The 15809-nt window shown below is 38.7% G+C and overlaps 1 protein-coding gene across 1 annotated transcript in view; it reads right to left on the bottom strand.

The window, feature by feature from the left end:
- The window catches only part of AGPS (alkylglycerone phosphate synthase), a 157447-nt gene that overhangs the window by 78643 nt on the left and 62995 nt on the right, over positions 1–15809 (bottom strand). Inside the window, exons 9-11 of the mRNA XM_075608988.1 lie at positions 8616–8741; positions 5890–5998; positions 2391–2518 (exon numbers count right to left, since the gene is read on the bottom strand). Coding sequence (XP_075465103.1) covers positions 2391–2518; positions 5890–5998; positions 8616–8741 — 363 coding nt within the window. The remainder of the gene's footprint in view (positions 1–2390; positions 2519–5889; positions 5999–8615; positions 8742–15809) is intronic.

The raw sequence follows: 15809 nt of genomic DNA on the forward strand, positions 1-15809 counted from the left end.
ACTCTTGGGCATCAATAGTGGTTTTCAAGCTCTTCATTGCAGGGATCCATTGTGTCTGCAAATTCTACTGCGTACAGTGTCACGCTCATTGCCAGTGACATTAACAATACATCCTAATCCAGGGGTGGCCAACATCAGTCCTCAAGACCCACCAACAGGTCACGTTTTCAGGATATCCCTGTTTCAGCACAGGTGGCTCAATCAGTCCAAGCTTCAGCACAGGTGGCTCAAGCAGAGGCTCAGTCTATGACTGAGCCACCTTTGCTGAAGCAGGGATATCCTGAAAACCTGACCGGTTGGTGACCCATGAAGACGGACGTTGGCCACCCCGGCTCTAAAACAAAGTCTAAACACTCAACTGAGAAAGTTCATGGCTTTTGGAGCCAACATCAATAAAACTTGAATGGAATAGTTTGAATTTAAAAGCGCCAGAATAAATAGTCATCTAGTTAGGCACTAAGAAAACATTTAAGTCTGGACACCCAGGAAAATGTCAGAGCATTACAATACTAAACAGATTGCTTATTCACAGGGCTGTGCAAACGGTAGCGTGCAAGGCAGGCTACTTACAGAATATGTGGTACAGTTGGCATCCGTTGTGAAAAAGGCCACACTGCCCCACTTCTCCATAAATGACCATTTTACAACCATCGCGTTAATGCCAAGTGTAAACTGTACTCTCAAGACTGTAAATTCACATTGGACAACCACATAAATTGAAATGTTATGTGTTTTTGCCATTACAAAAGCCAAGTTAGAAACTTTTCCTATGACTTTATTTACCAACTCAAATTACACCTCTACTTAAATTAATTTAATACCTGCCTATTTTTATATTGTCCCTCTAAATCCTCAGATGAGCATTGTAACCTATTTAAACACTCCAGTTAATTAATGTACTGTTACAGTACCGCGTTCCAATCATTTCTCTCCATAATAAATTATCGAGCTGTCATAAATTCTGAAGTACTTCTCTATCAGGAGGCAGCAGATACTGCCGTGGCATTAGCTTAGACACCGCACAAAGATTAGGTAGCCTTTTCATTTGTTAAAAGTCAAAAAAGACAATAATTTAAGATTAAAAAAAAACAGACTAAGCAACCAATTAAAAAATATTAGTAAGAGTTGTAAAAGCTCAAACATACTTTAAATATAAGTTCTTTATGGCAAGAATTCCCTTACACAAATGTGTGATGCAATATAGTGTGACAAAGGCACAAAACCTTAACTCAGAGTTTCCTAGTAGCTTGCATTGTTTGCAAGAATGCACACGATTGGCTCTGAATTAGAATAAATAATACAACAGTATATGATTTGATGAATTGTGGAATTCAGTTTGGTATATTTGAAAGATGAAGATGTACATGTCTAAACCCCTTTAGTGCCCCACACACCAAGTTAAAAATGAAAAGGCTCCTTTGGAATATACTCCGCCACAGTGATGTGAACATGCCGGAACAGTGTATTTATCTACATTTTCACCCGGGGGGAAAATAACGCCAGTTTAGCACCAATTTTTTTTAACCAGGGGCCAAAGTAAAAGGATAACAGTAACACAGAGTGCCATTTTTGGTTTTAATATTATTTATCAAAATCACAGTTTCACTTTCTCGTTAGCTACTTCTTGACGAGACCTGTTTTGAAAGCTTATAATGCTCTACTTTTTATGTTTGTACATATATTAATGAGGGACATTACTTTGAGATGGTAGCACCTGCTTGTCTTTTGTTTGTTTTTTAAACCAAAACTAGAGGGTTTCACAGAGATTAGTCGCGGTAGTCCAGTTCTGACACCTCCCCTCCCCCCCGTTTCCATGCAGGTAACTATTGTATCTACTGGACAAGAACACTCGTCAAGTAGACGCAATCAGGGTTAGCCTTGCTTCGGCGGTATATAGAAAGCTATGCCATCTTTGGAAGAGGATGAGGCTTCCCATTGGGTGAGCCTAGCATATTGACATCAGGAGCGCTAGACTACTAGCCAGATACTTTCCAAGTGTTGTCGTCACCTCGGATACAACAAGATACTGTAGCTGAAGGGATGGTGGCAACTTTCATTAAAAGTGAAAGGCTTTATTTGAAAGAGATAGATTTCACCCTTGATGAATCAATAACTATCTATGGAACAGGGCAAAAGTAGTGCAATTCCGGTGCAAAACAATGCACCAGGAGTATGAAATATACAAATTCTATTAGTTATAATAGGATTTTAAAAAATGGTGCACGATTTTTGTCCCAGATTTGCATCACTAAATTCTCTTGATAGATAAACCCCATATTGTTCAATGGTGATGACCGTGTGATTGGAACAAGCTTCACCCACTCTAAAGTCAATGATGTTACCAATTGACCCAATTGTCCCTTTGCATAGCAAATGCCATATGCTCTCACCTGTCTTGCGACTTCTCTTAAGCAGGCTACACCTCGCTCAAAATTGGGGAATACCACTGAACCGTACTTCTGGTAGTCAGGAACTGGTCTGATTTTAATTGTGACTTCTGTAACCACTCCAAGAGTTCCTTAAAATAATGGAGGCAATAAAGGAAATCAACGTTAAACGGACATCCTCAGGAAAAAGATTGCACTCTAACATCTTCCTGTGTGCTCAGTGATCTGTATGCTTGAGTTTTAATGCAACGCGTGAATGGTTGGTGCCAGATAAGAATGTATGTCATTATAAATGTATCTAAAAACACATAGTAACATCTCAATCTACAATAGCCCCACAGGGTACAATATAGAGTATGTTTTCATCACTATAAGAAGTTATTTTATTATTATTTGTGTTAATGTGTTGAATTTCGAAATTATAAGTATGATGAGCAATAGTAAAAATAATTTTGTGAAAAAGTGTGTTTTTCGGTGTCGTAATGTTGTTGCTTAATGCTTGTAAACCCAATAAAAAAACCTGTTTAAAAAAAAAAAAAAGTTATTTTAGGCATTATTAATGGCACTGGGGGGGCAGGGAGGTTGATTTGTAGTAAATGTGTCATAGCAACATTGTACAGTATGTGGGATATGCAATAAAGTATAAGCGCACACCCATGAAAAACTCCATGGCCGTCTATTCAATATGTTATGAGGCCGTCTCTTTCCTAATGAGGCTTTGCAGTGTTTAGGGAGTGAAGTTTCCAAACCCCCATGAAAACTAAAACAGCGCATTATATACAGTAATAATGAATATTTCTATACTCTCCCAACCTCTTACAGACAGAAAATTGAGCTCAAGTTTCAGACATTTGCAGTCATACTGTCTGTAAATGTTATTTTGTGTGTTTCTTGCCCTATTATCCTCCAAGTCAGAGCAGTTAAAAAATAACAAATAAAAAATGATCACAATGAAAGTCAACTTTATTAAGCCCTTAAGCAGTGTATCAACTTTCCTCTAGAACAGAAAATTACCGGTAAGCTTCAAAATGATGTATGTGCTCAAGATACCAAATTAATTTGAGATATATACAGATATATCTGTGTATATATATATACACACATACATACACACATATACACATATAACACATACATACATACATACACACACACACACACACACACACACACACACACACACACACACACACACATATAATAGAGCTTATGTGGTTTAACCACAAAAATGAAATGCTTTAAAACCGTGAAGCTGAAGGGTTAAAAAAGGTTATAGTGACATTACTAAATGTTATCCACAAGGTCAATGGGCTATAAATGCCACTGTAACTATAAGAAGGATTTAAAAGCGCTGTAAACATTATAACTCTGCTGTAAGATATACAACTGATGTAATTGTATTATACTGCAATATACCTGTCAACACTATAAATTGACTAGATCTGAACTCCTCTGGAAAAGAAAAAAGTTTTGCCACTTCAAACTGCATCTCGTGTTTGTTTGTTTTTACCAAAATGTATGGAATGGATTGGTTTCTCAGTTTGGAAATCACTATTTAAATTTTTTTTTTTAAATAAAGTTCTGTCGTTATAATTCCATTTTTTTTTGGGTGGTGTGGGTAGAGATAATGGCTTTTAACATCTCCACTTCTCTTGTAGCCAAAGATCCAGCAGGCTTCAACCCCCTTAGAATACTTTCTCCTCTCAAGGGGAAGTCTATACAGTTTCCGGAGTTATTGTTAGAGCCCTTTGGTCATTTCCTTGCCGTTCTAAGGTCTTCTCACCTTGTCAGTTTTTTCTGCACCCCTCCACTCATAGGCCTGCTCCTGTTCCTCTAAGTAGTATCTACTCTGACACCTTTGATGTTAGTAGAGCACACTCTTTATAGTGTGTTGGTAATCACAGATCAGTCTTTGGTGCTGATGACTCACTCCATGATTGTCTTTTTTGAGCAGTTACATTGGTATACAATAATCCCTCATCTATGAATGAAGGATTTCATGATAACAACTAGTGTGGTGTACTGCGGTCTAGCGGTGTATATTGTGTATGATTGTTTAGCAACAATGATGCCTCAGTGACACTGATATCATGACATCCAAGACATGCCGTCCTCGTACAGCATGAAGGCACGGCGTCTGGGAGGCACACTGGTGGGTGCGATTATGGAGTCATTATTGTTTTGTATCTTGGCAATATAAATATTGCTTGTGGTATTCACTGAAAGGTGGGCACTATTACTGATGAAGGGGCTGGGTACCGAAAACGTCTCGTCTCATGCTGAACCTATTAAGCATATAAACAGTTAACAACTTGTTGCATTCCAGATACCCATGTGCTGCATTATTTACCTTCTACATACACTTTGGTTCCTGGTTCGGAGTACTGGGACGGCCATGGGAAAGAGCACAAAGGTGAACATGTCCAATAAGTGCTGCTCAGAAATGTGTGCTACTTCCACATACTACTACTACTGAGTCTTTTTTCTCCGTAAAAAATTATTTCTAAAAGTCAGACTTATGGAGGTTCTCCATATGAAAAATAAAAAGACACCTATATGATATTAGTTCAGGCCCCAGAAAGAGGAGGTACCGCAAAATTGCTACAGCAGTCAGAATGACTCCTAATTGTTTTAATTCAGGGTTAGAAGCTGATAAACAGCAGAACAGATACCACAGAATCGATATAGTCAATTAACAGATCTTAAATGTGGTAAACCAATAAAGTTATGGAAGGCAACAAAAATCCATCACTGTGCATAATAAATACAATTGATGCTAAATGAAGTGCATCCACATCCCACACGTATGTCCTTAAGCATAATCCTGGTCTCTTTTGCATTATATTTACATGCCAACAACCAGCATCTTGCTATCTGCAGTGGAGAGACACTATGATGTTTAAGAGACTGGCATATGCATGGGAAATGTGTTTTAGACATGTGGATGCAATCCGGAGTCTTTAAATAACACTGAAAAACTAGTCAAATAATTAGGAGAGATGTTACATGACCTTTGTTTTAACATCATTGCAAGAGGCTGGTTATATAACGAAAGTTAGCAGTGCTCTCATAATAAACCCAATAATAGCTTAAGACGTTATAAAACACTTTGGTTTAATGTTAATATAATGGGCACTGTTCCATTTTTACATTTTAGCAGTTTAAACCATATTTTTACAAATGTATCATTACTTTCACTTTTCCCTTCTAACCAAGGATCTCACAAGCAAATCCTCCAACACTATTGAAAGCCATGCAAAACTCCTAAACTATGGATATCTTTGGCATTTCTGCAATATCTCCGCACAAACCCTAGAAACTCTGGGATAATTGCAAGATCAGGTGATCATTTTAGTATGAACACTTAACTAGCCTCTAACAACACAGTGCGTTTTATGCTTCCGTGGAGAAATTGTCCTTCAATGCCACTCCAGTAATCCACAACTGCAAAATTAAACACAATCACTAATAGAACCTTGTGATTTTTTTTTTCCTGTTTTACCTTCAGATCCCATAATGAAGTGGTGGATATCAGGTCCGGTGGACATTCTAGGCCCTTGGCAGCTTTTTTCGATGACACCTTTGGGGGTTACCATTTTTATGTGAACAACCTGCAAAACCAACAGTAACAAAGGTTAAAATACCAATAGAACATAACAGTGCAAAGACAGTACACTGGAAGGGACAGGCTTGGTTTTGAAACCTCTGCACCCAATTATGTTAGCTATGAAGAACTCTCATGGTAGTCCCATAAATGGTATTGTGACCTGCATATGATCAGACATGGTGAGGTAATGACAGAGTCAAGTAAACTATTCATGAATTCATGGGACTCCCTCAGCAGTAACTAGAACTACTGTAGTTTCTCTTGGAATATGTAAACTACTGGTGTAGGAGCGAGCGTAACTTGTCCATGACATTGAACGTAATATGTATGCTGATCTGCCGTTTAGCCATAAATGTACAAAGCTATTAAAAAGGTATCTTAACTCCATTGCTGCTACTGCTTTGCAGTGTGTTGCAGGCCCTACCGGCAGCAAAGGGGTTAAAATGGTTAAATAACCATTAAAGTGGTCAAGGAGGTGAAGCATGTTTAAGAGATTTCCCTTTAAATGCAACTGTGATGGCTCCTTTAAGATCTCGTCCTTAGTGTCCTCCATCATCTCTGCCAATTAAAACATCTCCTTTCCCTGGGGATACAACAATTGATTACTCATTTTTAACCTTCCTTAAATGAGTCACTCCGCAGGAAAACATTCAGATACAAGGCCCCAAAGTTCTAAATGCATTTATCAATGCCTCCACCGTGACTTTTAAAGATGGTAAAGAGAACATATTTCCATACTCAATGAAATGTGCAATTACTTCAAAAACATGAGAACTCAAACCATTGTTAGAAATATTGATCATTATTGTTATTTTTGTAAATATATACCAAGCAAAGCATTGGATAGCAAAACGATCATTTCTACGAGATAAAAGATTAACTTTTTTTATTTTTTTTATTTACACATCTGTAATAACTAAAATGATAAATATCAGCAGAAATAACTGTGGGCCAGCATCAACAATGAAATAATATCTGTAAACGGAATAACGGGTAACCGCGCCTCACCCCACCCCTCTCCCTTATAACTAGGATAACACCTTTAAATACAAATACTTCCACAAAAACAAGGAATTATGCATCCTTATTCATCAACATGCTATGGAGCTGTATTCTCTGGACTGAAGAATGTTTTAGTCCCGTTCAAGTTCTCTCCAACAAGTGGAAGACATTTTCACAGCATAATAAACTGGGTACTATGATACTAAGATATTTGAGTATATAACAAATGCACTTCATGTCGCTATATTTTGTCCACATCCTTAACTGCCAAAATGCAGGCAACATGACAAATTATAGGTCAGATTGCAATGCCCTTTGAGAACAACGTAACAGAGTAGGTGCTGCTCTCCATCTAATGCAGCTGATCTATAACATGCCCTTATGACCCCCTAGCCCCCCAAAACACCAATACAAATATTCATTATATACAGAACGAAGCAATTGGGACAACATTTGTACAAACCTAACATTTCAGGCACATGAAGGGATACAGATTTTGGTTACAGTAAAGCCCAGTCTTAGATGGGTCATTGTTTGTACAAATTACTTTGCCTTTCTTTGTAATGATCAAGTCCTTTCTTATAAAAACGAACTAAATATTGATTGCTTTTGTTTATGTTTCTTTAAACAGAATCCTTATCATTGCAATGTTAAAAATGCTTCTGCATCCTTTCCTCAGTTAGGTTTGAGCTTGGAAGCAACATGTCATGAAAGCAGTAGATTAACCCATTACAATGGCTTAAATGATAGATCTTTCACTTAATATAAATGCTAATAAACATGGCTGAGTGAGATTTGGACTTTCTTTACGGAGAACAGACCTAACTTTATACACATCTGAGAGACAGATGTGTATAAAGTTATACAATACACCACGCTCATTTTCACAAGGTCCAAAAATAGCTTTCGCATCACCCTTTAATGCTGACATTACCAGAGAGGTGCAAGAAACAGTGCAAGAGAAGGAAATCAATAGAGGGAGAGGGGAAGGGTGAGAGGGGAAGGGGGGAAGAGAGGAACATGGGAAGAGAGGGAGAGGAATAGGGGAAGAGAGAGGGGAAGAGGGGAAGAGGGGAAGAGGGGAAGAGAGAGAGAGAGAGAGAGAGAGAGAGAGAGAGAGAGAGAGAGAGAGAGAAAGAGGGGAAGAGAGAGAGAGAGAGGAAGAGGGGAAGAGAGAGAGAGGAAGAGGGGGGGAGAGAGAGAGAAAGAGGAAGAGGGGAAGAGAGGGAGAGGAAGAGGGAAAAAGAGGGAGAGGAAGAGGGGGAAGGCGAGAGGAAGAGGGGAAGAGAGGGAGAGGAAGAGGGGAAGGTCGAGAGGAAGAGGGGAAGAAAGAGAGAGAGAGGAAGAGGGGAAGGTAGAGGGATAAGAGAGCGAGAGTGAGAGTAAAGCTGGAAATAGATTTCAAAAGATATTGGTACCAAATACCACCGAATATTTTAAAATAAAATCCAGTTACTCTCACTAATTTAGGACAGAAGTTGTATATAGCTAGATCCGTAGACATGGGAAAAGATTAGAAAGGAAGTAACATTCTGTACAATGTATATATATCCAAAGCATTTTACCCAATTTAGGAAACCGTTTAGACGTGAGAAAGAAAACCCCCAGAAGTGCATTACCAGATCTTCAATGTTTCCATAGATGTTCTTCTTCATGCCGGACGCTCTTGTTGCTACCCAGCCTCCCAGCGTGCTGAACTCCATGGAATCCGGCTCATGGCCCGTACAGTAACCACTTTCCCCAAGCTAGAAGATCGGAAAGGACACCCATTTCATTTGGCAATCCCACCTAAAATCATACTAATCAAATGGCAGCAATATGTTTAATGGGTTATATCTAGATGTCCGCACAAAAAGTTAATTTTTTTTTATAAAACAGTTAATGTCATTTGTTTTTAAGCCATTGTTCATTTTGTTGAGCATCTTTTTCCATGTGAGATTCCTTCTCCATGAGTAGTCATCCCACCATTATGAGCAAAATACGTACCGCTGAATGATTTTGCCATTCACACCTTTCTTATGAAGCCCATTTCTGAGGTAGGTGGTATGTGAGATAAGTTGGCACTTTGAAGTTCCACCAGAAATATAGTCATTGAGACGGATACAGAAAATTATTTTCTATACAGAAAAAGCTCCAGTATTCTTCTATTTTATAAAAAATATGGTTATAATCCTTTTTTGTGGGCCCTCAGTCGCCCTGGAGAGGTGTAGAGTCGGCAGCACCCCAGTGCCACTCCCTTTCCGGAACGCCCCATTATGTGATTGGTCCTCAGCAATTACATAATCGTAACATCACCGCAGTGGCATGAAATTAAGAGGAGGATCCCCCCTTCTTCCATTCAGATTGTTTGTCCCTGTACTTCGACGGTGAACACAAAGGCATATACTGCACCGACACACTTTATTCGAGCAAATACCCGGTATGTACCTGGCAGATACCTGGAATGCACCGCTCCTCACCTCTGACAAGCCCCGTTGCATTTGCCTTCCCAGCCTGGGTTCATGCCTGGCTGATGGGCGGCTGATCTGTTAAATGAGGATGATTAGGATTTAATAGGCTGCAATGCTTCGCGTGTCTACCAGATGGCATAAATTCATGAATTGTAATGCAGTGTATATATATATACTGTGCAGTATTGCAGCCAGCGGGAATAAAATGCTTCAATCCCTGCCTGAAAAATAACTCAATGTACTCGGGCAGAAAACAGTCACAAACCTCAATACACCCGGGTATACCCGAATTCGTGGGACTAGCCAAGCTCGAATAAAGTGTGTCGCCAGTGTATGCTGTGTCAAAATATATATTTTTTTTTATAATCCACTAGAATGTAAATATAATCAAATATATTTTTTGTGCATTAGAAAAAAGTTAGAAATGAGCAAAGTCGTAAATCTTGCAAATATTATTTCTGATGCTAGAAACTATGTATGTATGTATGTATGCATGCATGCATATATATATATATATATATGTATGTATGCAGTGCCCACAGTGTACTCAGCACTTTACGAAGACAATACAGTACAGGCAATTATAATACAATAAGCGCAACAAAGTCAGACAATAGGATAGGAAATCCCTGCCCTGGAGAGCTTACAATCTAATTCACATATAATCAGTGGGATAATATACGTCACACACACAATATACAGATCAACCCCCTTATAACACTGTGCTTGGTGTCCAAAGAATCACATCGCGTTATAAGCGGATCGCGTTAAAAATAATGCTCAAGTGTATGCATTGTACAATAAAGTATGTAAGACACTAATAATCGTGTTGTAAAGTATTCATAAATACGAAAATTGTGAGTCACGCTTGAATTGCATTATAAGCAGATTCGCGTTGTAACGGATCGCGTTATAACGGGGTTGAGCTGTATAACTTCACCTTGTTAAAATCCAAGTAATATCTGCACATTGGCCATTTATATCTATTCAATGTTTCACTTACTTACTTTTGTGTCTGAGCCATAGCCCATCATTAAAAAAGCTTTCTATCAGGACAACTGGTTTTCAATATGGATATGCATGTGACCCATCTCTTGGCTATTTCACTATTTGAGGGAATGACCTAGGCAGGGGCAGAAGGTTAGCGGTAAACACACTAGTGGTAAATCATCTCTGAAGTTGGGGAACCTAGTTGAAGATGTTGTGCCAGTTCCCTGTGACTTCATTACCTCTGCATTGTGCACCAAATGTAGATTGGAAGCTTTAAGCCAGAGATTTATTTTGCTATAAATTCTTGTTCCTAGTTCTACAGTATACAGCTTCTTTGCCAAGCAGGTATAATGAGTTGGTACAATACTCGCTTCAAACTGGTCTAGTGAAGCATCATTAGAAAAGTAAATACTCTTACCTTATATTTACATAATATGCACTACTATTGTGGTTTGCAGCTACAGTTTAAGTATTCAGAACCACATTTACTCCAGATCACTCCTCGCTCATCCAAACTCTAATGTGTAAATGTCTATAAATGTACTCTCATCATACATATGGAGAGCAGACTATACCTAAAAATACTGCTAACTTCATCTAAATACTTCCAATAAATAAAGCACTTAATCTCTCATTCCCTTCCCTCTAATGTGATATGCAGCAGGCCTGTAGAAAATTTGAGCAAATTGCATGCACTTAATTCTCTCAAGGAGTGATGTGTTTTAATGTACGGCCATCTGGTTGGGCTTCCTGTACGCAACAGCATCATCTATTAGTGATGCAGATCATGCATTCCTGTACATTAAAGAGTCACTTGTTTCTCATTTTTCTATATTAGCTTGGCCTTGCCATCTGTACAGCACCTGAGTTGGAATAGATGCCCTTAAACTGCAACAGAGCCAAGCAGTCCCGTTGAAATCATTTTCAAAGCTAAGCAATCTCGCCTCAAATGGTACAGACTCGGCCATCTGCGGATTCTGAATTCACTGTACACTGGGCTATCAATCAGAGTTAATCAATTTTGGTTAACCAAGAACTTCGGTTCTAGTAATAAGTTAAGAAAAGATGTAAAAAGCGTCAACTATATCTATACCCATTTATCCAAACGTATGAGAAGTAAAGAAATCAGTGATTTAACGATCCAGCCACACACAAAAATACAAGATGTCCGACCCAATGTTGTTCTCTCCTGCTATTGTTACAGCGTGCCCAGCATGACCATGAATAAAACTGCACCTCTCCGTTTACAATTAGCCAAATCTGAGAAACATCTTGTACAGCGCATGCTCATTTATCCAAATGTGGTAAAATTGCACGAATATTGGAGAAATATACTTACAGGGATGACATAAGCAGTTCATTATTGCATGGTCACTGAGCTTCACTTAAAAGATTTTAACATTCAGTATAAAGGTTTAGATCTGACCACACTCCGTTTAGATAATTACAGTGGGTGTAGCTTTCCTACGTAAAACTTCTAGTACAGTTCCAAAGTGCGGGGAAACAGTTTCAGGCGAGGAGAGTCCTGCTTGTGCAGCCAACACAACATAGACAAACGAATTCTTCAAAATGCAGGTATCCTCTAGGACAGAGGTACAAAGTAGAGCTCTACTCACAAGTTCACAATGCAATTCTCCATGTAGTGTAAAAGCCAAGAACAGAGGAGAAACAATGTTTTAGGCCCCATATGGACCTTTCACATGGGACCTGAAACATTGTTTCTCCTCAATTGTTGCCTGTTACAATACATGAAGAATTGCTTTGTGAACGAGTGAGTAGAGCTCTACTTTGTACCTCTGTTCTAGAGGAGACCTGCATTTTCAGGAATTTGTTCGGGATCCCACTTCTGCCACGTAGTTATTATACAGGGAGCTGGATATCTTTGGTTGCTGGACTATTCTACACAAGACATTTAAACATAATAAAACGGTTTATTTGCAGGTTGCAACCGGCAAATAAACAGTATGTTAAAATGTCATGCGTAAGACTTTATTAGAATAGACCGGCAGCCGAAGATATCCAGCTCCAAGATTTCAACATTCAGCAAAACAGCGAAAACACATATACATTTTTTTTTAAGTGTATAAAATATACAGGAAGTACCAGCACTGACAAAATTTGTACAAAGAATATAAAGTATTTATTTATTCCATTGAACGCCAAGTACTCCAACGTTTCGGTCCCCGAAGGGGAACAAACACTTTCAATTCTTCTCCATACCAATCTTGTCAGTGCTGATGTTTAGTGCATATTTTATGCACTTACACCCATTCCTGCAACTACCAGTTTACCTGTCACGGCACTTTTTTTTTTTGAGACACACACTTTTTTTTTTACAGCTTTCTGGACAACAGAACTAGAAACTGCTTATGTCATTCTTGCTGGTTTATACATATATATTCACATGTCTGGATAAAATAATGTGCACAGTCTGATTATTTCCATTCCTTTGTTTAATGAGCATCAAAGTTCCAAAGCACATTTAGCATCTGCTTTAGTTTAAAAGAAAATACTAAATGTGAGAATCAGTTATCAATATTCTTTAGTAAATGGAGTTCTTGGCCTTGTACAGAATATCCCTCAAGTGTTTTGATGTGGTGTATGAGGAGATGAAAGGTTTCAGCAACTACAAGGACTTCTATGAGCTTATAAGTACGATTGGTAAAGTGCTTTATCTTTGAATTGATAAACACTGCAGAATTGATAGCCTAAGCAAGAAGTGCAGTTCTACCAACAGTGGCTGTTGTAAAGCTTTACAAAATGCATTTACTGTACATCAAGAGCTCTCCAGGATATAAAAGTATTGGGACGATTTCATGGTGAAATATGTGATCAGGATAAAAATGATGAAAACGTAAAATTACATTTGTGGCATTCTAAAGCAAATAAAAATAACACTTATGAGCACATTCACAGACAGGTCTACAAACCTGCACCCAGGGATTCTGGGTAATGACATGGAAATGAGCACTCACTACTATCGCCTTTTACTTCTTATCCCTTTTAACATAGAGTCCTTATGCCTTATGCCTGCCGTATTACACAGCTGGTCATGCCCAGCCCGGGTTAAAGAATTGCATAGCCAGTAAACCTACCCAGAGACGGCTGTTCCAACCTTTTGGGTCTCATCAGTGTGATCAGGTTGGTTATACTGGCTTTGCAATGTGAAGCTGGTAGCGGCTACAACCAGACTCAAAGTAAGATATGGCGAGTAAAAACGTGCCAAACCCCCTCCGCCACACAGCAAATAAAAATACCACTTTTTGGCTTTCTACAACAAACCTGCTTTATAGGGCAGACCTGACCATGGCAACTATACAACAGCTGCTACATTATTATCTCACTTTGGGTTGAGTGCATTACTAGCTCTTAATGAGAGCAGCATGTATTCTATATCATATTATATTTTTTACTATGCTTTTCATGGTTTGCAAAGCTGCTAAAAATATCTTGTACTAGGAATGAGCTGTTGCTAATGGCTGTTAAGAAAAAAAAATATATACACATTCAAAGCGAGGGGAACATCTATATATATATATATATATATATATATATATATATATATATCGATATATATATATATATATATATATATATATAATTAATATTTAAGAGGTGCCAGTGTCCAGAGTGGGGGTCCCCACTATCCCTGTCTGTACACATATCAAAGAATAGACACTGCATCAAATATAAGAATGTATTGAAATAATGTATTTAACCGAAAGACAAATAATAAATAAATATCAAACATACATCAGAACTGAAAAGCAAAAATAGAAAATACAAATGGAGCAGAGGCAGCGGCCTAATTTATTATTTATTTATAAAATATTTTACCAGGAAGTAATACATTGAGAGTTACCTCTCGTTTTCAAGTATGTCCTGGGCACAGAGTTAAGACAAATAATACATGGTTACAAATTCAGTTACATAAATGAACAGGGTATACATTATATACAAGACATTGCATGCACAGTTAAAGAAAATATATGTTATGGGTGAATGAAACAGTTACAGACCAGATTAAAATGTGAGACAGCCTTAGATTTGAAAGAACTTAAACTGGTGGTGGATGTGAGAGTCTCTGGTAGGTTGTTCCAGTTTTGGGGTGCACGGTAAGAGAAGGAGGAATGGCCGGATACTTTGTTGAGCCTTGGGACCATGAACAGTCTTTTGGAGTCTGATCTCAGGTGATAAGTGCTGCATGTGGTAGGGGTGAGGAGCTTGTTCAGATAGCTGGGTAGTTTGCCCATAAAGAATGTAAAGGTAAGACAGGAAAGGTGAACTTTGCGCCTAGACTCTAGTGATGACCAATCTAGTTCTTTGAGCATTTCGCAGTGATGTGTGTTGTAGTTGCATTGGAGAACAAAACGACAAATTGAATTGTAGAGGGTGTCAAGTTTGCTAAGGTGAGTTTGAGGTGCCGTGCCATATACTATGTCTCCATAGTCAATAATTGGCATTAGCATCTGCTGTGCGATACGCTTTCTGACCAGGAGACTTAGGGAGGATTTGTTCCTGTGAAGTACCCCTAGTTTGGCATAGGTCTTGGTTGGCAGGGTATCAATGTGCATTCCGAATGTTAAGTGGGAGTCAAACCATAAGCCCAGGTATTTAAAACTAGTGACAGGGGTTAGGGTGGTGTTAGTGTTGGTTCTAATATGGAGCTCAGTCGCTGGAAGCTTTAAGAATTTAGTCTTGGTCCCAAATACCATTGTTACAGTCTTGTCAGTGTTTAAAAACAGTTTGTTTTGGGAAATCCAGATTTCGAGTCTCAAAAAGTCAGACTGAAATATGTGTTGAAGGTCAGAGAGGCTATGGCTGTGTGCATATAGGATTGTGTCATCTGCATACATGTGTATTGAGGCTTCCTTACAAGCTGTGGGAAGATCATTAATGAACACTGAGAAGAGTAGGGGCCCCAGAACAGAGCCTTGCGGGACACCACAGGTGATATCCAGGGGGTTAGAGTTAGAGCCAGAGATGGACACATGTTGGGATCTTCCTGAAAGGTAGGACTGAAACCAGTTTAAAGCATGCTTCCCTATTCCAGAGCTCTGGAGTTTGTTAAGCAGGATAACATGATCAACTGTGTCAAAAGCCTTTGCAAAATCTAGGAATACTGCACCAGTGCACCTAATGTTTTTAGGGTACCAAACGCTGTGGCTTCAGATGAAACGTCATGTCACCCCCTGTGCTCCATTGGCAGGATGTCAAGACACCTTATGGCTTAATTTACTTGAAAGGGCCATACTTACCAAGTCATGCTACAATGTGTCTTATAGAGAGTAACACTGCTTAGTAAATATGGCCCATAATGCTCTATTTCTGGGTCATGCTAAATTGGGTTGCTTTGACTTTTGTAGCCAAATA

This window comes from Ascaphus truei, chromosome 7 (assembly GCF_040206685.1).
Source record: "Ascaphus truei isolate aAscTru1 chromosome 7, aAscTru1.hap1, whole genome shotgun sequence".
Lineage (NCBI taxonomy): Eukaryota > Metazoa > Chordata > Amphibia > Anura > Ascaphidae > Ascaphus > Ascaphus truei.